General features: G+C 31.9%; 1 protein-coding gene and 2 non-coding genes across 3 annotated transcripts; 1 reads left to right on the plus strand and 2 right to left on the minus strand.

Moving 5' to 3' along the window:
• Positions 1-2,243: 2,243 nt before the first annotated feature.
• On the minus strand, positions 2,244-4,893 carry ENDO2 (endonuclease 2). Its single transcript, XM_007044234.3, has 9 exons — positions 4,705-4,893; positions 4,432-4,603; positions 3,648-3,755; positions 3,456-3,511; positions 3,280-3,363; positions 3,113-3,205; positions 2,940-3,007; positions 2,636-2,709; positions 2,244-2,546 (listed from the first exon to the last, which is right to left on the minus strand). The coding sequence occupies exons 1-9, from the start codon at positions 4,816-4,818 to the stop codon at positions 2,452-2,454; spliced, it is 864 nt and encodes a 287-aa protein (XP_007044296.3). The 5' UTR covers positions 4,819-4,893; the 3' UTR covers positions 2,244-2,451.
• A 3,907-nt stretch (positions 4,894-8,800) lies between these two features.
• On the minus strand, positions 8,801-8,893 carry LOC148764198 (small nucleolar RNA snoR8a). The gene has a single exon (XR_016024962.1). It is a non-coding gene; the product is annotated as a small nucleolar RNA snoR8a (small nucleolar RNA).
• An 8,065-nt stretch (positions 8,894-16,958) lies between these two features.
• LOC148764199 (small nucleolar RNA R71) lies at positions 16,959-17,065 on the plus strand. The gene has a single exon (XR_016024925.1). It is a non-coding gene; the product is annotated as a small nucleolar RNA R71 (small nucleolar RNA).
• Positions 17,066-24,200: the final 7,135 nt, after the last annotated feature.

The raw sequence follows: 24,200 nt of genomic DNA on the forward strand, positions 1-24,200 counted from the left end.
AAGCTGAAAATGGGGAACTTCAGGGATTTTTTTATAGTGATTGGGCAAGCTTATTAGATGATTCTAAAAGTACAAGTGGCTACTGCTTTTCATTTGGAAGTGGAGTTTTTTCTTGGAGTTCAAAAAAGTAGGAGGTAGTAGCTCAATCATCTGCAGAAGCAAAATATATAGCCACTACCTTAGCTACAAATGAGGCACTATGGTTAAGAAAGATTTTGGCTGAATTGGGTTTCTCACAGAACAGGGGAATGTTACTACAAGTAGATAATCAATCTGCTATTGCCATAGCCAAGAATCTAGTGCAACATGGTCGTACTAAACATATCAGAGTGAAGTTTCATGCCTTAAGGGAAGCAGTAAAAGAAGGTGAAATTGAGCTGGAATATTGTCCTACTAAGAAGCAACTAGCAGACATCTTTACTAAAGGGTTGAATACAAAACAATTTGAATACTTAAGAGACAAACTAGGTGTTTACTCATCCAGAATTAAGAAGGTGTGTTAAAATTTCTATAATTCCATCTGGTAAAGAAGAAGAAGATGAGATTGGGCGCCAAGTCAACAACTTGTTAAAGGAAGGAAGAGGAAAGATACGGTGGCGTTTTAGCTATTGGTTTAATGAGTTAATGAAATGTATATAGGCTTGTTGTTTTATTCTCTAGGTACTGTTTCTTTTAATTTGGCTAAACGCCATTTTGCTGTGTCATTTTACTTGGTCTTTGTAAGGCTAAAAAGCCACGTTTTCTTTTTTTTTTGTTTGTCTGGTATTTTTGCTATTTTTCATAACCGTTGTAGTGTCCATTGCAAGGCACAGAATTCCAAGTCTGGAATCCTGTGCTTAGCTGTTATTCCTCAGCATTTCATTCTCCAATACCGAATTGTGTGGTCGGTTTTGTTTTTTACTATCTTTATATATGAAATATGAAAAATGGGTGTTTACTTCTCTCCCTAATTTCTGGTTTTCCTCATTATTTTTGCTCCCCTGTATTTTCCCTTTTTTGAGATTCACTTTCATTGTAGTTTATATTTCTCTTTTACTAGAGAAATTTCTACATAAACACGTCCACGTGGTGATTTGATGCAAGCTTTATTCCTAACATAAAGTTCCCGGTTTGATGTTTTGTGAACTTGCTGGTTTGGACCCAGAGCTTTGGGAAGGTTTTTGGGACAAGTTTTCAAGCTAAAAGGGGGCTTTGGAATGTTTGAAGAACGAAAGGACGATGTTGAGAGGTGGTTGCTGGTGTGACATCATAGCATGGGCTCTGGAAGGACTTCAATGAACATGTTGTTGTGATCGCAGTAAAGCAATTGAGGGAAGGTCAGAGGCTACTGGGTTGGTGATTGACAATGTAGAGGGGGTTATCTCAGAGCAAAATCATCTCTCTGGGCGAGGGTCATTGTTGAAACTCACGTCGATACTGTGTAATGTGTTCTGATGTAGACTTGAGTCTGTGCGAATGAGAGGGGAAGGTTTCGTGTTTGTGGCTTGTTTTGTATGACGTGTGTTTTCTGGGGACAAATGGCTGGGTGAAATCACCTCCAATTTGTTAAGTTTGTTTTCTAAAGTTGGTGCAGACTAGGATTGAATTACCATGGTAATCAGTTGTAAGTTTGATGTAAGGGATTGTAGGCTAAGAGACCGACATTAATTTTGATGTAAGCAGGTCTCGTTTTTTGCAGGGGAGGGATACAAGTTGATGCATAATCTGAGTTTCCTTTTTGTTGAACTCTGGGTTCCTTTGGGGCAGAGGGTAGAGAGCTAATTCTTTTTGTTTTTTAGCTCAACTTGGAATTGAGAAACAGAGGTGACAGCAGTGAAAGGAATAGATGAAAGGTAACAAGGCTCAAAGCAGTAAGCATAATTGGAACACATTTCCTTTTGAAGCCAGTCATAACTAAATGTCGATAAGGGAGGAAGTCCATGCCTTTAAGATTGGATATAAGTTTCAGAGCTTAAGACCACTAGGATAAAGTGACAAGGTAGGCTGTGTTAAGCAAGGGTGATGTACAGTTGTTGAGATGCTGATTAGCAACGGAAATAATAGCTTCTTTCTCTTTTCGGTATGGCCACATTGGTTCTTGATATAGGCTATTATTATCGAAGTTAAGTGACTTAGTTTTGTTGTGAACGGCTGCCAATATCCTTTTGGGTGGCTGCACGTTTTGGATGTAATCGTACAGAAACTTTCCAGCCAAGTCTTTTGTCATTGTCATGAAAAGTCTCTAGCAAAATTAGGCTCAAGAATTGAAATGGCAGGAGTGATTTCTGGGATTAATAAAAACCGTTTCTCCAAAAAAAGAGAGAAAAAGATACATAGAACATAGATTTCTACATTTGCAAGCAATGCCCGGAATAAGCCATATCTGTAATACATCAGAGTAATTCCTCCATATTTAAAGCTTCAAGCATATCTGATGAATTCCTCTAAATGAAAATAGGATGAGGTACTTTTTCACCCAAAGATACGGTTGAGAGTGGCTGCCAATCGCACTCCCCCCTGAGCTAACCTCCAGTTAACAATTGGTAATCGGGAGAGAAAATAGTCATCTGCGAGCAGTTTATATATTATCTCTCCTCTAATTCGAAATGGATAAACATCCAATGTGGCTGATCTCAAAAGAAAATTTCAAGTTTACCTTCAAGTACTGACCCTTCTGTGGCACCTTTATATGCCCAATCACAGGCCGCTTTGATACCTTCAGATGCATATCTACCAATAACATACATAAGAAGTAAATTTCAATGCGTTTGTATTTCTTCAAGTTTTCAGCCATCAATTACTAATCTAACGGAGCAATGGAGCATTAGTATCAAAACACAAATCAAATTCTATTGCCTTGCAAATGAGTCTGGTGATAAGTCTTAAAAGTGTGGAAAGAAATGGGACTTCAACTGTTCATATTTCTAATATCCTACTGAACCATTGTTAACAGAACATACATGTCAGGGCATGCTGTCTTATTGAGACTGCAGGTCTCCCATCTTTTCACTTGATCTACCCATTCAGTCTGTTTTTCAGTCATCAAGGAAAAGAAAAACCGAAATCCAACATAAATTAGAATTGATGAATTAATAATAGAATGAGTTGGTGAAAAGCTGCCTTAGAAAGATACCGTAATATTTTGTTGAATCGCATCAATCATGGCGTCTACATTTGAATCATAGAACCTTTCCTCCGCTGTCTCAATTATATTGCTATCCCATACCTGTATTCTTTGACATTAATGCGCAACAGATTACACTACCAAAAAGCAAATGAACAAGTTAAAATTAGGCTTACATGGTGAAGAACTTCTTTTCTTGTATACCAGTGGACATCAATTGTGTTGCCTCCCTTGTCTGATGCGAAACCAACATGTAAAGGCTGCGATGGTCATCGATATTGTTTACATTGCAATTTCACGTTGGTGTTAACAAGTTTTCAAATTGGACCCTTTAACTGGATTGGGACCATACCTGATGGATGTCTCCCATAAAATGAGAAAGGAAGAGAAGTGCCTCCGTAAGGTTATCTTATAGTTGTTGATTTAATCGCATAAAAAAGGAATTTTGTCAGCAAAACGGGCAAGTTACTGGGAAAAGTATGAAGAAATTCAAGAACAAAAACAAGAGGACAGGATAGAAAAACAGATACTGTGGAGAATATACATTCAGCTTTACTTGCAGAAGAGTTGTAGCTAAGAAGCTGGGAGGTGTAGTTGTTAATAGCCCCAGCAACACACCTTCCCTTTTCTCCTTCTTCATCTTTGCAGTCCCCTGAAGATAAAAGTAGCAATTTAGTACAATCATTCAATATCTTTATCACTGGGCCTATAATCATATCTCTTTATCTTTACGAATATGCTACTGTGTTCTATACATAGATAATTTCTCTAAACTTTTTGATTCCACATTTCTAAAGGTAATTTTATAGTAGTGCCCTGCAATGGAAAAATAAAGATCCTAAGCATCTTTTAACAAAAACAATCTAAAGCTAACATTGGGGATTAAAGTCTGATTACAAAAACTAATCAAAAACGGAATATCATATATGTTTTTACCAACTTTATAATTATTAGACCATTGCTCTATTAGATTCAGTATCTTGTGTCGCCTGTGTAATGAGAATCCCCTTAACTTTCTTTTTTTTTTTCATTTTAAAAGAAGAAGACAAAATAGAGGAAACCGTGTGCAGATTCTTAACACAAGTATTTGGTGAGTCCAAGAATTCAAAATTATCAAGTAATCTCCAACTTGGCTGACCTTATGGGGCTCGTTTTCATGAATAAATTTAAGTAACCGCATTTCTACTTTTTGACAAATTAGAGAATCTGTTATATGCGTTTCCGGCAGGTTTTCATGGCTTTTAGCTAACGGTTGATGGGAGATAAAATTTTCTTTATAGACAACTCCATAGCATGAAAAGAAAAAGGAAGCGGGCGTAGAAACTTACTTTGGTACTGGTAAGTGCAAGTATCAGGGGTGTTAAGGAAATGAAGAGCAGATGACCAGCGGTAACGGAACTTAACTTGATCTGCCCATGAACACACACTTCCAAGGTCATCTTCTGCAAATTTTGGCAAAAGTTGCTTCACAGCATCTGCTGCTGCTTCACTCAAGCGAGACTATCAGTAAACAAATGATTTCTTAGTGTCCAATAAGAAAAAAAAAAACACACAACGGTATCACTATCACATAAAGGGTTGTAAGACAGATGGGTTAAAACCTGAGCAATTCTACAAACTATGGAATGGCCATCAGTACCCCAACCATGTATTGCTGGAAGCGTAATAAGCATAAAAGAGAATAAAGCTAATATCTGCATTCTACGGCCCTCCATTTTCTTCTCTTACTCAACACTGTATTGAGGCTTGGCTGCTTTGATTTATAACTAGCAATAGGTGGCCTGAAAAAGAAAGGAACATAACAATAGCTGTATGAATCTGGTGGCACAAATCAGTTGTCAGGTTTGGACTAAAGCTGTGGCTCTATTGAATAGAGGTTCACACCTGTTCATATTCATTGTTGACTAATTTCACCTCGGGTTATAAATATAACCCTTACAGTTTAATATGCTTGGGGAACGTGGTTGTAAGGGAAAGGAACTTAAAAGGAAACAAAATATGAAGTGCTGATCCGGTGGTTACAGTTTGAATGAAGAATATATACGTTTATTGTTTTTGCTTGAAAAGGAACAATCCATTTTATATGGTATGAAAAGATTCTGAGTTCAATTATGTAAGGTTAATAATGTCCAGCTACTGAATATCGGTGGCAGATTTCTAAAACTTATCAATCTAGACAATAACTTTTGGCACCAAACCAAATCCATATTTTATTTTATTTTTTATAACTAATCTTCATATATATGTAAGTAAAATACAAAAAAAAAAGTCACAAAAATTTTAAGATTAAAAGAATTAATAAAAAGTAACAAAAATCCATGAAATATGTTTTCTCATTCAATAATAATAAAACTTATATATATACAAGGGCGGACATAGAAATTTTTTTGAGTAGTGTCATAATTAAAATAATAATTAAAAAATAAATATGTTAAAATTCATAAAGTAGTAATTTTAACATTAAATTAAAAAAAATGTAAATTCAATACTTTTATTTAATACTTCAAAGTAAAAATATCTAAAAAAATTATAATTGTCAAGGATGACTTTTCGTATTTTGAAAACTTTGTATGATGGTATCAGTAGAATTATTATCAAGTACGTCTTTTTCAGTATATGTCACCAAGCCATCATTCATCAACTCGTCAGTCATTCGATTGTATAGCTTGTACTTTATAATTATGAATCCAAACTATCAAATTAATCAAAAAACATTCAGACATGAAATATTTAAAAACTTAATTTAAATTGAAAATTACTTACACTTGAAGCCTAGTTGGGTTGTTTTGAAAGTGTGAAAAACACAGGCAAGGACCGAGAAGAGGAAAGTCACTATAGGCCTTAAGAGCAAGACTTGAATTTTTTAGGAGGGAGAGTAGTTTAGGTTTTGACTCTTTTTAATAAAATATTAAATTATAGAAGAAAATTTGTTTATCTTTCCATGTAGAATTTAAATGTTAATATATAAATTAATTTTTGATAAATCTACTTTTTTATAATATTTAAATATTATTTTTAAAAGAATATTTAAATATTATTAATATATAAATATTATTTTTTAAAGAATATTTAAATATTATTAATATATAAAATTTTTAATAAAATCTACCTTTTGACCCCACTTCCTCCAAAATTGAAAAAAAATTAGTGGGTTCATAGTATTATTAAATATATAAAATTTTTAAAAATAATATAATAATTTTTTTTTAATTGAGTGGTGTCATGTGACACCACTTTCATGAACATGGAATCGTCCATTTATATATATATATATATATATATATATGTGTGTGTGTGTGTGTGTGTGTGATATTGTGTTACATACTAGGAGTTAACCTTCTTTTATCTCATGAAACCCATCTACCCCATCTTAGGATTAGAGCCTAAAACTTTTAAGATAGAGTTTTAAACTCTAACCTCTGGAATGTTTTTCAGGAAATAGGACTTATAATTGTTACTGGAATTCAAAGTGATCTAAAATTCAAAGCAAACCAAGCGATAAAGATGAGCAACAAACACACAAAGATAGATAGATTGATAATGCTACCTTTACTTTGAATTAATGTAATCTATGTATAAGTTTAATCTTTACTCAAATGTACATATTTTGTCTCTTACCCAAGAGGGACACATTTGTATTATAAACACTCACATCAATGATAATAAAATGCATGATTTCCTCTTTAATCAAGTCTGTGATCTTCAATTCCTTATGTCATCAAAGTACCTCAACTCTAAAGAGTTCAATGATGATCCCTTCCTCTTCTAATTACCTTCAATCTCTATGACTTCAACCTCTTCCTCTCAAACTTTCTTAACCTCCCTTGTTATCGGCCTTGGTGCCTTTAGTTCTCTAGTTCTTCACTAACAAATCAACAACTCCATTAGTAACAACCCATGCTGCAGCTTAATTCCTATCACACTCACATGTTGAAGTTTTCCCTCTTGGCATTCATAATTCAACTCCTTATTTATATGATACAAACTATATGATAAATAGATGGATTAGAGCCTTGCCCTCCAACATTCATCAAACCTCAGCTGCCAATCCACTTGAACTAGCTTCCAATGTAGACTATCAAGACTATACTCAAAAAGATCAATTTTTGCTTCATGCCATTATTGCCTCTACCACTGAATCCATCGTGTCATTGTTTGCCTCTTACAACACATCCTTTGAAGCATGGCAAAAAATGAATCATCTTTTTGCAAACAAATCAAGGTCCCACATGATGAATCTAAGAGAAAAGTTAAGCCAACCTACAAGTAACAAATCTATCACTAGGTATTTTCAATTATAAATAAATGGATCAAAGCCTTGCCCTCTAGCATTCATCACACCTCAACTACCAAAACACTTGAATTGGTAATAAGTACAAAGAAATTACAGCTGCTGTTAGAGTAAGAAAATTTCACATTTCATTTGAGGAGCTTCTTGAAAAGTTATAGGAATATGAAGACTTTTAAAGACAAGAATCTGATGCAATATATGCATTAGAGAAAGAAAAACTCACATTTCATTCGAAGAGTTTTTCAACAAGTTACAAGAATGGTTAAAGTACATAGGAAGTCCCTATACTATAGCATTTTGTGTAGTTTAGTCTAGTCCAAATACCCACCAAGTTCCTATACTCAAAATTAAAGCAATTTAGTCCATTGGTTTTGAGAATTGCTTTAATTTAGTCTATCCCTCTAACAACATCTAATTTTGTCGTTAAAAGGATGACGTCAGTGCTGACATCAATGTTGATGTGGTACATTTTAATAACATGGTACCCACATGATGATGTGGCATGCCACGTGGCTCTAATATGATGATGTGGTAATGACATGCTGACATGTTAGTGCACGTGGCAGGTCAAAAATTTTCCAAAAATTTTTTTGTGCCACATCATAGGGACTAAATTGAATGAAAATATATAATACAGGGATTAAATTGAACAAAATTGAGATGTTGAGAGACTAAATTGAAAAAAAATGTAAAAAATACAAATCTTTAAATAGATGATAGATATATTTATTAATATGGCAAATATTTAAGTGTAAAAGATTTATGGTGTTAAAAAATATATGTAAATATTTTCTTACTTGATTATTTGATTTTAGAATATATACATTAATTTATCTTTTTGCAAAAATTAAGTTTAAATTCTCCTTCTGTAAAACAATTTCGAAAAAAATTTCATACCTAAAGTCAAATTTAGATGAATAACTTACATTATGTTGGAATAACATAATATAAAAGGACTAAATAAATTCCTTTTTCTTTTATTTATAATAGTATAAAAATTTAAAATTTATTTGACTTAATCTTTGTCTTGGGTTAAACTCAAATTAAAAAAATAGGTTGATTTAGTTACAATTTTCACAATTTACAAATGCCTATTCTTTTGGAATTCTTCAACCCTTACTCAATTTTTCTTTTATTTAAATTTACTTAAAATTTCTTATAAAACGATTTTATTTAAGTTCAAATACCACAATCAAATTCTACTAAATTTAAATTTAAATTATTAATTTGGATCTACAAAAGATTTGTAAATACAAAATACAATTATACAAATATTTACAATTATATTTAACTCTATCAACCATAAATGCAGTCTTTAATCTAGGAAATTTCAACCTAAAAAACATAACCTAAAATATTAAACAAAATAAAAATATAAAAAATAAATAAAAAATTGAAGGGGTGGAGTAGCTCAGATTCTATAGTTGTAATAAGAGGTTAGTCATACCCAAATTAAGCAAGTCATAATGAAAAATTATTTTTATAATCATCACTAACTTCATATCTCCCTTCTTCATTATTTTAAAAGAAAAACTAAATCAACCTATTTTGGTAATTTAACTTCAGCTCAAGTTAAAAACTAAATCAAATAAATTTCAAATTTTTGTACTATTATAAATAAAAGAAAAAAAATTTTATTTAGTCTTTTTATTCTATTTTGTTTCAACATAGTGCAAGTTATTCTTCTAAATTTGACTTGAGGTATAAAATTTTTTTCGACATTTTTTTATAAAAGGAGAATTCAATCTTAATTTTTGTAAAAAAGATAAATTAATATACATATTTTAGAATCAAAAAATCAAGTAAGAAAATATTTATATGTTTTTTTAACACCATAAATCTTTTACACTTAAATATTTGGCTTCTTAATCATCTACTTAAATATTTGTATTTTTCAAATATTTTTTTCAATTTAGTCCCTTAACATCTCAATTTTGTTCAATTTAGTCCTTGTACTATATATTTTTGTTAAATTTAGTCCCTATGACATGACACAAAAATTTTTTATCTGCCACGTGCATTGACATGTCCGCATGTCAGTGCCATATCAACATTGCCATGTCATCATATTAGTGCCAAGTGGCACTACCATGTCATCACGTCGATGCCACGTCATTATGTGGATGCCACATCATCAAAATGCACCATGTTAACACTGACATCATCCTTTTAATGACAAAATTGGATGCCGTTAGAGGGAAGGACAAAATTGAAGCAATTCTTAAAATCAAGGGATAAATTACTTCGATTTTGAGTACAGGGACTAAATTGAACAATATTCATGGGTACAAGGACTTGGTGGGTATTTTGACCAATTTAGTCCTTTTAACCCATTTTTTTTAATTTAATCACTTGTCTTTAACATTGGGTGCAATTTGGTCTTTTTGAGTAAATCAATCTAAATAGGCCATTAGAGACATCGACATGGCCTTTACATGTAAAATAGTGCTAATGTAGCACTGACATGTGAAATATAAAAAACAATTGGGTAAAAACAATTGCCCTGATGGTTGTTCTATGCCACGTGGACAGCTAACCCACCTATCTCCCACCCTTAAACTAACTCCCCTACTTCAATTCTCCCAAATTGCCTTCTACAATTCTCCCAAATCCACTTCTTTAATTCCCCTAAATGTTACCCACAAACACGATTCCCCTAAACCTCCAAATTATCAAAGCCAAATTCGAAATTCGTTTAGCCAAATCCCAAATTGATTAATTATCGAAAAGAAGAATGTAAAATTCATTGAATTTTGAAAACCAATTCAATTATGAAGGTAATGTAGTGTTTTGTCATTGTGGAACCAATGCTTCAAGAAGGGGCTAAATTGGTTCTTAAAAAAATTTAAATTAAAAGCAACTAAAAGGGGGCTAAATTGGTGGTTAAAAAATTTTTCAAAAAGGCATTACTAACAATAACAAAGTATGAGATTCATGAAATGCTTAAAAATATGATGAAAAGTAAAGAAGCAACATAGCAAAATTTTATAGAGGTTTGACCCTCAAAGCCTACATCCTTTCCCTTGATTCCCAAGGAGTTTGAATCCACTAGTCAATGCTGTTTAAATTAGGTTAAGGCATAACCTTTGATAGCAAACCTTTTAAGGGTTAAGGTTTAACCGCACTACCTTTTCCAATGGAGGTATAACCAACAAGAACTACCTTTTCTATGGAGGCAAAGGTGGACGCAAAATTTTTTTGAGTGGTGTCATAATTAAAATAATAATTAAAAAAATAAATATGTTAAAATTTATAAAGTAGAAGTTTTAAACATTAAATTAAAGAAAATGTAAATTCAATACATTCATTTAATACTTTAAAGTAAAAATATCTAAAAAAATTATAATTGTCTACGATGATTTTTTATATTTTGAAAACGTTGTATGATAGTATCAGTAGAAACACTATCAAGTACGTCTTTTTCAATATATGTCACCAAGCCATCATTCATCGACTCGTCAGTCATTCGATTGCGTAACTTACACTTTATAATTATGAATCCAAACTATCAAGTTAATCAAAAAATATTTAGACATGAAATATTTAAAAACTTAATTTAGATTGAAAATTACTTACAATTGAAGCCTAGTTGAGTTGTTTTGAGAGAGTGAAAAACACAAGCAAGGACTGAGAAGAGCAAGATCACTATAGGTTTTAAGAGGAAGACTTGAATTTTTGAAGAGGAAGAGTAGTTTAGGTTTTGACTTTTTTTAATAAAATATTAAATTATAGAACGATATTTTTTTATCTTTCCATGTAGAATTTAAATATTATTTTTTTAAAAATATTTAAATATTATTAATATATAAATTTTTTAATAAAATCTACCTTTTGACTCCACTTTCTGCAAAATTGCAGAAAAATTAGTGGGTTCATAGAATTATTAAATATATAAATTTTTTTAAAATAATATAATAAATAATTTTTTTAATTGAGTGGTGTCATGTGACACCACTCTCATGAACATGGGTTTGCCGTGTATGGAGGTATAACCTTTAACAATAATGGATTCACTTTAGAATACTGAGCTTAAGACTTCAAAAGGTCGATAAGCTAAGTTCAATACAAAGGAATGAAGATTTTTTAGAGACTGAAGGTTGCAAAAGAATACTCTTTTCGAGGATTTATTGAAAAAAGAGAAGGAATGACCTTTGATTTTCTTGACTTTTTGTTTGGCTTTGGAATGATTTTTCAGCTCTTTTTTCTTCACAAATGACGTCTTCATAAGGTATTTATAGGCCATTGTGGTTTTGGCCGTTTAGGTAAGTTGGAATCAAAATTTTGAATGTTAGGGCCAACTAGATTGTGTCATTCATTCTCCTAGGATCAATCCTTTATAGTTGTGAGTTGACACTTGCTTCAATCAGGAGCTTATGGGGATCGATTTGTAGATGTGTGGAGGGTTGATTTTTTTTTTTCTGGTTTTCATCCAAAAACTTTCTGTTTTCTTGTGAATCGACTTTTGCTTCCTAAGGTGTCGATTCTCCTTGTCCCACTTCAAAGTCAGTAGCTTTTTGTTTTCCTAAGGATCAACACTTACTCCTTTAAGTGTCGATCCTACTCCATATCAGGTGCCAAAATTGACTTTTAAACTTTCTTTTGGATGCTCCAACCTTATCCATTTGCCCTATTGCTTTGTTTTTCTCCAAGGTTTTGATTTTTCTCTTTACAGCTTTAGGGATTGACATTTGATGCTTAAGGGGTTGATCCAAATCTTTAGACTTGTCTTCTTTAGTTTTTCATTTGATTAGAATCAAGCTTGCTTCTTTGAGAGGTCGATTTGCTCATTTAGAGTATACTTTTGTTTGTTTTTTGTCTTTTTGGGATCAACACTTGCCTCACTTGGTATTGATTCTCATTCTTCGAGTGGCTTTCCAATTGCTTTTGTTTGCTTGGGAATCAACCTTTGCATCTTTAGGTGTTGATTCTCTTTCTTCTAGTATGGTTGTGTATCTTCAAGATGCGACCTTTTCTTTTTAAGGGATCGATTCTTTCTATTTTATAAAGAAAATTTTGCCTTTTGGAGCCATTGCTGAGGAGTCATTTTTCTAGTCTTTTGCTAATATTAATACCAAACACTTTTTGTTTTACTTGGAATCGATCTTTCACTTTCAGAAGGTCAATCCTTATAGTTGGAACTTCAGATTTTAAGTTGTTTAAAAGCTTGTTCTTTGCACAACCAACTTCAAAACTGTTTTAGGATTGTTCTTCAAGTTCAAAATATTTTCATTTAGTTTTAAAGCATATTTAGATCATTCAATTTTGTTATTTCAAAACCAAGGTCAATTTTAAAGCTAACAATCTCCCCTTTTTTTATATGATAAAAGTAAGAGCTAAATTTCTTAATGAAGAACTCCCTTTAAATTTGTGCTGACCTTTCAAATCATATGAGAAAAATTAAAGCATTTTTAGTACAAATTTAGCCATGAAAATCAAGGAAAGTAGAAAGCTATGCAAATTTACTCTAAATATTCTCCCCATTTTTGTTGCATCAAAAAGAGATAAAAATCAGAGTATAAAGACAATTTTAAAGCTCAAAGAGACAAAAGAAGATTAATAGCACAAGTAGAAGAGAAGAAAATACAAGACTTATAAGAGAAATTTCAATGATCATTAAAAGTAAGATATATACAAAAGTCATAACAACATAAGTAGTAATACAAGATATTATGAGAATGTATGCAAATGCTATGCTTGTGGTGGTTGAAAATGAGATTGGTTAATCTAAGTCTGAGTTAGAGCTCTCGGTATCAGTGTGGATGGTTGATGTAGAAAGCTGTTTGGCTAGTTTATCATTCAAGATGCAGTTCTCAACTAGCTAGTTTTGATTTTCTACAAGCTTCAGCATTCCTTCTTGAAGCTTGTCAATTACTGCATTCATTTTGTTGATAGAGTAGCAGCAATGATCAAACATGTTCTGATATTGAGGAACAAACTAAGCAATTACTTCTTCAATCTTTTTCTCAACAACATTAAACCTTTCTTCAAACTACCTTTCCATATTGTCTATTCTAGCACATAGAACTGATATGCACTTTCTCCCATGTACATGGAGTTGCAGCCTATGGAGGTAGAGCATTAAGCATTGACTGATTAACTTGTGCTTCCTCTTGAGCTCTTTCTTCCTTCACCCATCCATTCTTGGTAGCATCATACTTAAACCCTATTCTTCCAAGGTTGCCCTTGTCTAAAAACTTCACCTCGTTGGACATTATTGGCTTGTCAATTGAGATGTCAACCTTCCACTGACCTAGCATTTGTGAGATTGCCATCCCATGTACTCGATTGTTTCTTACACGTTTGGTCAATGAGTCCATATCTTTGAAGATGAAGTGTGCCAGGTCAATAAGTGTCATTCTCTTGATGTGGTACATAAACCACATATCCTCTACTGTCACTGTGGAATGCTTTGAGCCAAATGGTCTGATGATATAGCTCACTAGAAGATGCAGAATCCTATTATTCAAGTTAAGTCTCGAAACACTGTTTGAGAATTTTGGTGTGGTGATAGGACCAACCAAGAACTTAGCATCAAGATTTTCCTCAAATATTGCATTCTCTTCTCTAATGAAAGTGATGGCATTTCTACTAACAGGTTTCAACTTCAACACCTTCTATAGCAATATAGGTGTGATGATGAACTCTTTTCCAAAAACATGAGTGTAGAATGAATTATCATGATCTCTAACATCTTCATCATCATCTCCTTGATAAACAAGGGGTCCATTCGAGTAAAAGACTCTAACCAAATTCTCATATACTAGTCTCTTCATACTTAAGTAAACATATTATCCTAACTCCATAATATTCTCAATGTATGGAAAGTTAAATTCAATTTCAAACCAATTTAAATAAATCATTCTATCATAAACTACCTTTCTCAAATCAATTTAAATCATCATACTTTCACTTCTCTACCTTAGTTGTGAAGTTAACATTGAAAGGATCAATTTTATGAGTTTTTTAAGTCTTGGTGGCTATTGCTGGTTTTAGTTAAATTCTACCTAAGCAAGTATACATATTGAATAAATAGTATATTAGTAACCAAAGTATCGATCTCTTAGAGAATTGTTCTAAAAAATTCATTAAGTACTAAAATTAAAATAATTTAGTTTTAATCAAACAATCAAAATTTGGATAATTAAATTAACTAAAAAATAATCAACAACAACTAAACTAGTTAGTGATAATTAAAAATCAAAGCAAAATCATAATGGAATAAAATCAGTTTAGAAAAGCCTAAGATTACAATATCCCTCACACTTCATTTAAATCTTACCTTTCTCTCTTAACTTAATTCAATGGGTTGAATTGCTAACCTAGAGTATTCAATTACTTATAATGCTTTCCCTAAGTCTTTAATAAAAATATCTACTTGAACCAAAACACTATATTTCGATGTGAATTGAAATTAAACTATAATTAAGTTCAAGCTCTAATATTGGCAACATATGGCATATAGGTATATTCTTATCCTATATACAAATAAATTTATTCATCTAAGCAAATAAATATGATCATATGCTATTCCAATTTTAGTCTACATTAAACTCTTTTTCCCAAGTTTATTTAGGTTTCTAGTTCAATTTAATTGGTAGCTAGTCAATTAAAAGCATTAAAATTAATTTGGAATAAACAATTCAATCCCATTGAAAATAAGTAAGAAAGAGATTAAAAATTTAAACTACCTGTGAGTCAATTGCAATCTTAGAAAAATAAATTTACATTCTCATAATTGCAAAAATAAATAAAAACATATGAGGTTTAGCCATCAAGAGTAACAAGAATAATAAAAGCTAAGGAAGAAAATAAACACATTTTTGACAACCTTGATCTTCAATCTTTAGCCTCAACTTCTAGCTTCTTAAATCTCTTTCAGGATTTCTCCTCAATGTGCGTGGCTAACTTCTACTCAAGCTAACTATTTATAACTGAAGCTTAACCTAATTTTCCCTAAACTAAACTACTTTGGCCTAAAAAATCTTAATATGGGCTTAGAATAAGTGTAAAGCCAAATAGACTTAAGTTAGCCCACATAACTTTTTTTCTCCTACTTAGTTTTTCAAAATTTCCTCTTAGACGTCGCGACACTCCATTTTCTTCAGGTCTTCTTCATGTTGGCTGTTGCATTACGTCAACTTCCTACGCGATTTTCTCCATCATCGAGGCAGAACTAGGTAAAGTGTTTTAAAAGTTGTAGCTCTATTCCTTAGCTTTCCAATGGCCTATGAATCGCATCATTTGGGGTTCTAGAGTGAAAGGTATGCTCAAAATATCGCAATATGTACGAATAAGACCTGAACTCCTTTAAACACCTTTCTTCTCACAACTAAGCCTCATTCTTCTAGAATCCTACAAAAATATAAAAACTAATAAATAATAACTAAAAAAAGATAAATCAACATAAAATTAAAATAACTTAATAAAAATAAAGTAATTATAAAAATAACTAATAATAACAAAATTCTAACTTAAACTCACGAACTTAGCTAACTTTTAAGAATAAGAATTATCAGCTGGTGCCTTTCCATTCTCCTCTCTTGATTGTTTTGGAGCCATGGATCAATTTTTGAGTAGGTAAAATTGACTTGAAAGGGTTTTTGAACTAAAAGATTGAGGGTTTGTAAAGTAGGGAATAAATCTTCTTGTGTGTTGAACTAATTCTCTCTCCATGGGTTTGTAGATTTTGTGCTTTGAAAATATGGCTGAAAAACCCTATTTATTGAAGTGAAAATAGAGGAATTTGTTGAAAAGATTCAACCACTTCAATGTCAAATGGTTGTTTTGAAAGATTGAAACGTTTGAAGAGCAATTTTTTTAAGAATTAACTAACAGGTATAAATTATGATTTGAAGAATCATGATTTTAAGTCCAAAATTTAAGCATTTTTAGCTTCTAAAACGTCTGGGATAGACTTTTGGTGTATTATTTGATGAAGCTAATGAGTTGTCCCATTTGATTCTCAAGTTTATGAATTGATGCTACTTGACTTTGAATGATGGCGTCTTCTTTGTCATGTAGGCATCAATCTTTGTCATGAATTGCATGAACATCTTCTCCATAGTAGGCTTCTTTTTTGGGATAGGAAGTCTTAGATTTGAAGGTCTTGGCTTATTATTCCATGAGAAGTTTGGTTGGTTCCTCTAACTAGAATTACAGGTATTGGAATATGGGTTATTTTGCTGCCTGTTGAAGTTCCCAACAAATTGAATTGATTTAGAATTAGATGGACGTTGATAATTGGAATGGCTATCTCAATACAAATCACAAGTTATTAAGGAGTTTTAGATAACATTAACTCTTGCTGTGTCAAATTTTTTTGTCAATGTAGCTACTTGTGTTGTTAAAGCATTCAATGCATCAATCTCATAAATATTAGCATTTTTTCTAAAACCAAATCTTTCGGAAGGCCATTGGTAATTATTGGATGTCATCTATTTTAACAAATTATAAGCTTTATCAGGATTTTTACCCATCAATGCCTGACCAATAGTTGCACCAATTGTAGATCTGATTGAACTGACCAACCCAATATAAAATGTTTGAACTTGAAGTCATTAAGGAAGCTCATGGTGTAAACATCTTATAAGTAAATCTTTAAATCATTCCTAAGCCTCATATAATGATTCATCATCAAATTGTGTGAATGAAATTATATCATTCCTTAACTTTGCAATTTTTACAGGTGGAAAGAATTTTCCCAAGAATTTTTGAGCCAAGTCCTCCCATGTAGTAATAGATCCAGTTTGGCAATGAATTTAGCCAACTATTTGCCTTATCCCTTAGTGAAGAAGGAAAAAGTCTAGGTCTAATAGCATCACCAGTCACTCCATTATATTTGAAAGGTCACAGATTTTCAAGAAATTAACCATATGGGAATTAGGAACATCACTAGGTGACCCACCAAACTAAATGGAAGACTAAAGTACTAGTGTCAATTTTGCACACGCAGGTACAAATATTGAGCAAATAATATAGACAGTAAGTCCAGATTATCGTTGCCACAGGGATTTGTTTCTAAAGTTTCACTAAGTACTAAAATTATATAACAAATTAATCTTATTTAAGCAATCCAAAAATTGAAAAGCTCATAAAAAATGAAATTAAAATAAACACTAAATTAACCAAAAAAAATTAAATATGTTGAGAAAAGCAATAGATTAAAGTCCTAGGGTTATGGGTTCATTCAACACTTCATCTGATACTAGCTTCTATTATTTATCTTTCCTGGGTGGTTTTACAAACCTAGAATCCAAAGCTATGGACAAGTCTCCTTCGAGATGCTTGCACAAATACCTAACTTAATTAGTTCACTATATGTCTTAGGAAGCAATTAAATTAAGTTCATTAAGCAAGTATACTAATTTGGTTATGTATGGCAATTGGTGTATGTCTACCTGAATCGCAAACTAGATCACCTAAGTGATGTGAATACACTTTATTGAAATCTTAGTCCAACCTAAAATCTCTTTGTCAAGTTTCAATTAGATTCACAAATCAATTAATTATTGATCTGTCAATTAAAGGCATTAAGGACATATTTGAATAAGTAAAACGATACCCATTCATGATAAATAAAAGAGAAACAAATATTCAGACTACATGTTGAAATCCACCACAATCTTAGAAAAACAAATTAGTTCATGATATCTAAATAAAACAATATCCAAAGAAATTTAGCTATGAATTCAAAACAAGAAAATAAGTATAACACAAAATAGAGAAATAAACTAATGTTGGAGCCGAGTTAATCTTGAATCTCTCTCAATTGCTCTTGATTTCTTGATTTTTATCTCCAATTCTCCATAAAAGCAACTGTCATCCTCATTTCTGAATGCTTGAAAAAATTCCCTTAAATATGTGCATGATGCCTTACTTTCCAATTTTCCATCAAAATTTTCTTTTTGGAAACTGGGGTGGCGTCGTGGCCATGTTTTCTTGGCACAGCGGTGCCATGGCAAACATGGGTGGTGCCACAGCATTACTTCTCCAGCGCTGTGATAGTCTACTATGAGGAATGTGTATGATTCACCCCACCAACTTAGCATTGCGACCATAATCCTACTAGCGCTGTGGTGGTAGCTCCTTCAGTGCAGCGGCCTTGAGTAACTTAGAGCCGCGACTTCTAGTCGCCAAGTTGCCATGTGTAGAACTGCAACCATTTATCATCTTTTGACATTATTTTCACCTCAATCTAGTTTGAACTGGACAAAGTTGTAGCCCATTCTCTTATCTTTCCAATATATCAAGAATCACATCAATTGGACTTCTGTATCTCTAGTTATCGTTGAATTATTGCAACATGTACAAATGGAACTTTCACCATACTTGTGTTATTTTGACTCAAATGCACCTTGCTTGTCACATATTCTGCACAAAACCATAAGAAAAATTGACACTAACTCTTCTTAAAGTAAATTAAAGCAAAATACAGTAAAATTGAATTAAAATAACTTAATTTAGCTATTCAACATGTAATCTAACTTAAACTAGAAAAACACCTAAAAAGCCAAAATTTGAACGTAAAAACTCAAAGATCTATCTACTTAAGCCTTCAAAATGTATCAAAATAACTCTTTCTAATATAGTTATCAATCATCTGAATGTAAATAGGTTTGATCTCAAAATTGTTTGCATTGGTAGGAGGTCTTCTAATGCTTTGGTGCAAGCCTTGAAAAAAAGGGACAGCATAATCCCACAGAGCTTTGTTTTCTTCGAGAATTTGATTGACAGCATGGTTACCATGATTATTATTTTCCTCAACCATTGTTTGATTTACAGTTTAAACTTGCAAATTTTCCTTCCAAAGTCTTCTAAAAGTTCTTTTCGTTTCTGGATCAAAAGGAATAAGTTTTAAGTTTTTCCTTTGCATATAATGACCAAAGATGCCTGAAAATAAGAAAAATAAATAAAATAAGGTTTGAGTTAAGTCTAAATTTTCTTGGTATTAGTATTAGTAAAAATTCTAAAAAACAACTCCTCGACAACGACGTCAAAAACTTATTAATTAAATTTTACTTACACAAGTATACGTATCGAACAGATAGTATAGTAATAAGCAGAGTATCGATCTTTCGGTGAATTGTTCTTAAAAATTCACTATGAACTAAAATTAAAACAATTTAGTTTTATTCAAACAATCAAAATTTAGATAATTAAATTAACTAAAAATTAATCAACAAAAACTAAACTAATTAATGTTAACTAAAAATCAAAGCAAAAATATAATGGAATAAAAATCAATTTGGAAAGGCCTAGGATTACAGTATCCCTCACACTTAATCTAAATCTTACCTCTCTCTTAACTTAATCCAATGGGTTGAATTGCTAACCTAGAGTCCTCAATTATTTATAATGCTCTCCCGAGTCTCATAAAAATATCTATTGTAACCAATATACTGTATTCCTATATGAATTGAAATTAAAATAAACTTATTAAGTTCAAACTTTAATATTGGCTACATATGGTATATGGGTATATTCCTATCTTATATAGAAATCAATTTATTCATCTAAGCACATAAATATGATCATATGCTATTCCAAATTTAGTCTATACTAAACTCCCTTTCCCAAGTTTGTTTAGGTTTCTAAATCAACTTAATTGGTGGCCAGTTAATTAAAAACATTAAGAACAAATTGGAATGAACAATTTAATCCCTTTAAAAATAATCAAGAAAAATATTAAAAATTTAAACTACATGTGAGTTCCATTACAATCCCAGAAAAATAAATTTAGCTACTCATAATTGCAAAAATAAATCCAAATATATGAAGTTTAGTCATCAAGAGTGATAAGAATAACAAAAGCTAAGGAAGAAAATAAACAATTTTTTGACAACCTTGATTTTCATTATTCAACCTCAACATCTAGATTTTTCAATCTCTTTCAGGATTTTTCTTTAATGTGTGTTGCTAACTTCCCCTTAAGCTAACTATTTATAATTGAAACTTAACCTAATTTCCCCTAAACTAAACTACTTTGGCCTAAAAACTCTTAATATGGGTTTAGAATAAGTGTAGAACCCAATAGACTTCAGTTGGCTCACATAACTTTCTTTCTCGCAACCATTTTTTCAAAATTTTCTCTTCAACCTTGCAGCACACCCCATCTAAGCTGCGACGCTCCCTTTTCATCATGTCTTCTTCATGTAGACTACTGTACTCTATCAACTTCCAATGTGCTTTTCTCGATCATTGAAGATGAACTAGGTAAAGTGATACACATGAAAGTTGTATCTATATCTCTTAGCTTTCCAATGGTCTAAGAATTGCATCATTTGGAGTCTTAGAGTGAAAGTTATGCTCAAAATACCATGACATGTATGAACAAGGCCTAAACTCCTTAAACACTTATCTTCACCTAATTAAGCCTTATTCTTCTAGAATCCTACAAAAACATAAAAACTAATAAATAATAACTAAAATAAAATAAATAAACATAAAATTAAATAACTTAATAAAAAATAAACTAATTAGAAAAATAACTAAAAATAATGAAATTCTAACCTAAACTTAAGAACTTAGCTAACTTTTAAGAATAAGAATTATCAGTTGGTGCCTTTCCCTTCTCCTCTCTTGATCGTTTTGAAGCCATGGATAGATTTTTGAGTAGGTAGAATTGACTCGGAAGGGCTTTTGAACTAAAGGATTGAGGGTTTGAAAAGTAGGGAATCGAGCTTCTTGTGTGTTTAACTGATTCTCTCTCAATGGGTTTGCATATTTTAAGCTTTGAAAATGCGGCTGAAAAACCCTATTTATGGAAGTGAAAATTAAGGAATTTGTTGAAAAGATTCAAACACTTCAATGTCGAATGGTTGTTTTCAAAGATTGAAGTGTTTGAATAGCAAATTTTTGAAGAATTAACTAACAAGTATGAGTTATAATTTGAAGAATCATGATTTTAAGTCTAAAATTTGAGCATTTTTTGCTTCTAAAACGTTTGCGATCAACTTTTGGTGTATCAAGGGATCGATTCTCGTGCCTTAATCCTCTTTTTAAAATCCCTACGGTTCTTTAAGGATCGACCCTTAAAGTATAAAGTTTCAATTCTTTAACTTATGAATAACCTGGGAAACATTCTGGATTTTTTTGGATCAACCCTGAAGTGAGAAGGGATCGATTCCTGAGCTTTCAAAAATACTTTAAAAACATTCTATGTTTCTTTGGATCGACCCTTAAGTAAAAAAAGGGTCAATTCTAATTTTTTTGAAAACATTAAAAACATTTTGTTTCTCGTAAGATTAATTTTTGCATAAGTTGGGGTTGATTTATAGATTCAGACTTGTGTTTTGAGTCTTCTCAAAGTTTGAGAATTGATCCTTTGGTTACAAAGGTCAATTCTTGAGTGCTAAGGGAGTTAAAATTGGCTTTTCTGCTATATAAGGATCAACTCTATCGACTCTATTGTATTGAGGTGTCAATTCTTGCACTTAAACAGCCTTGAAAATTCAAAGTTTTTATTTTAAAACAAGTGCAAAATGCCTTTTGAGAGAAAAAATAAGTTCAATGACATAGCTCTTTTTGGCTTGGGTGATGCTTATGAATGAAATGATATGCAAATGCAACAATTAAGCATTCACGTTCATCACAACAATCAATATGTCAAAATATCTAGCAGAAAGATATATCTCAGGCACATTCATCAATCCTAATTCAGCTCTAATCTTACAATATTGCTCTCTACTTAATGTGTCACGACCCGGTACTCATCTTGAGCCTGTGACAACCGTCGCGACGTCCCGGTAGACATTCGTTACCTGGAGTGCCAAACGGAACCCCGTAAGGCTTTAGTATCATTTTTTTTTCATCTCCCTTGTGAGTAATCATCGTCAAACCTTGTTTTTAAAGAATTTTAAGCTTTTTCCCTTTCAAAACCGTGGAAAAATAATTTTAGCCTCACAGGGGTGTTTTCGTCATTTTTTCTCAAAATTTTCCGAACTCAACTAAAAATGTAGTAGATGAGTGTAAAACACATATTTCATGATTTAAAATAAATTTGGGTGTCTAAAACATTTATTAAAATTGATATTGCAATTATTTGAATAAAATAAAAATATTCAATAAAATATTCTAATTTCTTGTAAAATAATATTTATAGAGTCATCGGTAAAAAATTTTTGTAATGTAAAAGCTAAAAAAATTCATACGTCCTATAATACAGATAACCGAGATATGAAATTTACTTTACAGGGACTCATGGGCCCACAAGGAACAAAAGTGCACAAAGGCAGTAAACCTACAGTTTTTGGAGTAGTAAAGTCGACTATAATCCTTGACAATATTTGCTATCCACAGGCTATCTCGGGCCTGAAATGGTTGAAAAGGAGGGTGGTGAGATTATGAAATCTCAGTGAGTAAACAGATACCATCTAAACCATCTAAAGTCGAGTAAATGGAGATAGATAAAACAGTTTAACATACTAAAATTCATCACCTTTCAACTTGTTTCAACTAAAGAAAATCAATTTATATAAATCGAGTAATTAACATGGCTTATGAATTTCTTAAAACTTTGGTCATCAGGGATACCTTGGCTGAGGGCTATCCCAAACCGAGTCAGCCAAGGCTATTAAAAAGTTATGTACGCATAAATCATGTTTTTATTTTGAAAACATAGCCGTTCCTTGGCGTTGGCCAAGTTCCCTCTCATGTGGTGGTTTGACGTGAAGTGAACTCTAAAGTTTGACCTCGGGAGTTACCCTACATGCCTCTCCAATTGAGGTACATATATATGACCAGGTTCCATGCCCCTCTAATAGGTTAGTCCACAGAACCAGCCCACTACAGCAAGCTAAACCCACCATACAATAAAAATTCAACAGCATGATATGACAATTTTATAATTTTCCAGCCTATCAAGGTAAACAACAGTTTATACATTTCAACACAAATACCAATTCAGCCATTCATGCCAATATTGTCATAAGCCAATCAATTAGAACCATAAATTCACAATACATCAAATGGTCTCCAATTACTCTATTTTCAAAGCCATTATTCAATTTTAAAACAATTTTATGAAATTATTTCATTAAATCACATTTGGTTTATAAAACCGAAAAATTAATCATTTAATTCATTTTTCATGAAATTCACGAAATCGGATAAAAAACACTTTAGATAATTAAGACGATAGTAAGGTTACTCATAGTACTAGGAGTTCGATATACTTCTATTCTTGGTCTTCGAGCACAATCTCTTTACCCTTGTTAGAAGGCTCACCACCTATACATCATAGGTGACACGAATTTCAATAAATTGTATCAATTTATCATAAACTATTTCAGGCTCTATAAATCTATATGAATGTACGAAATGTGATGCAAAATGTCCGAATAGCCGTGTAAATACTATATTCGACCTAATTCGTACTATTGTCGGTGTAATTGGCTAAAACCTCTAATTTAACTCCAAATCGATTTTTTTCACTTTTTACACTCCAATTATACTTAAAATACCTCAATGACTGTCAATATGATTCAATTTATCAGTTCGAACCATAAATCGCACATGTCTATACATTAGGTAAAAATTCAAATTTTCATGCCAAAATTTCCCATTAAATTTTTAGCCTCACCAATCATTAAATACCACCAAAATATCATGAAATATCATCAATTTCAGCCTCAATATCCTCTCCAGAAAATTTGGCCTCTTGTGGGTTTGTGAAGAACAAATTGATTCCTTGCTAGATTTTCATACTTTCCATTACCAAACAACCAAAAACACTTAATTAGCTTGAAATCTAGCAAAATCAATGCTCAAAACCTCTCCTTTCAAATTCGACCAGCATGGGTTCATCAT

This window comes from Theobroma cacao, chromosome 2 (assembly GCF_053813885.1).
Source record: "Theobroma cacao isolate CCN51 chromosome 2, ASM5381388v1, whole genome shotgun sequence".
Classification (NCBI taxonomy): domain Eukaryota; kingdom Viridiplantae; phylum Streptophyta; class Magnoliopsida; order Malvales; family Malvaceae; genus Theobroma; species Theobroma cacao.

Bases quoted from the DNA above. Each gene is read 5' to 3' on its own strand.
- ENDO2 (XM_007044234.3), bottom strand. From the start codon at position 4,818: ATGGAGGGCCGTAGAATGCAGATATTAGCTTTATTCTCTTTTATGCTT. The intron at 3,008-3,112 runs GTATCTTTCTAA...ACTGAAAAACAG, and splicing joins CGATTCAACAAAATATTACG to ACTGAATGGGTAGATCAAGT. The intron at 2,710-2,939 runs GTATGTTCTGTT...TGTTATTGGTAG, and splicing joins AAGACAGCATGCCCTGACAT to ATATGCATCTGAAGGTATCA.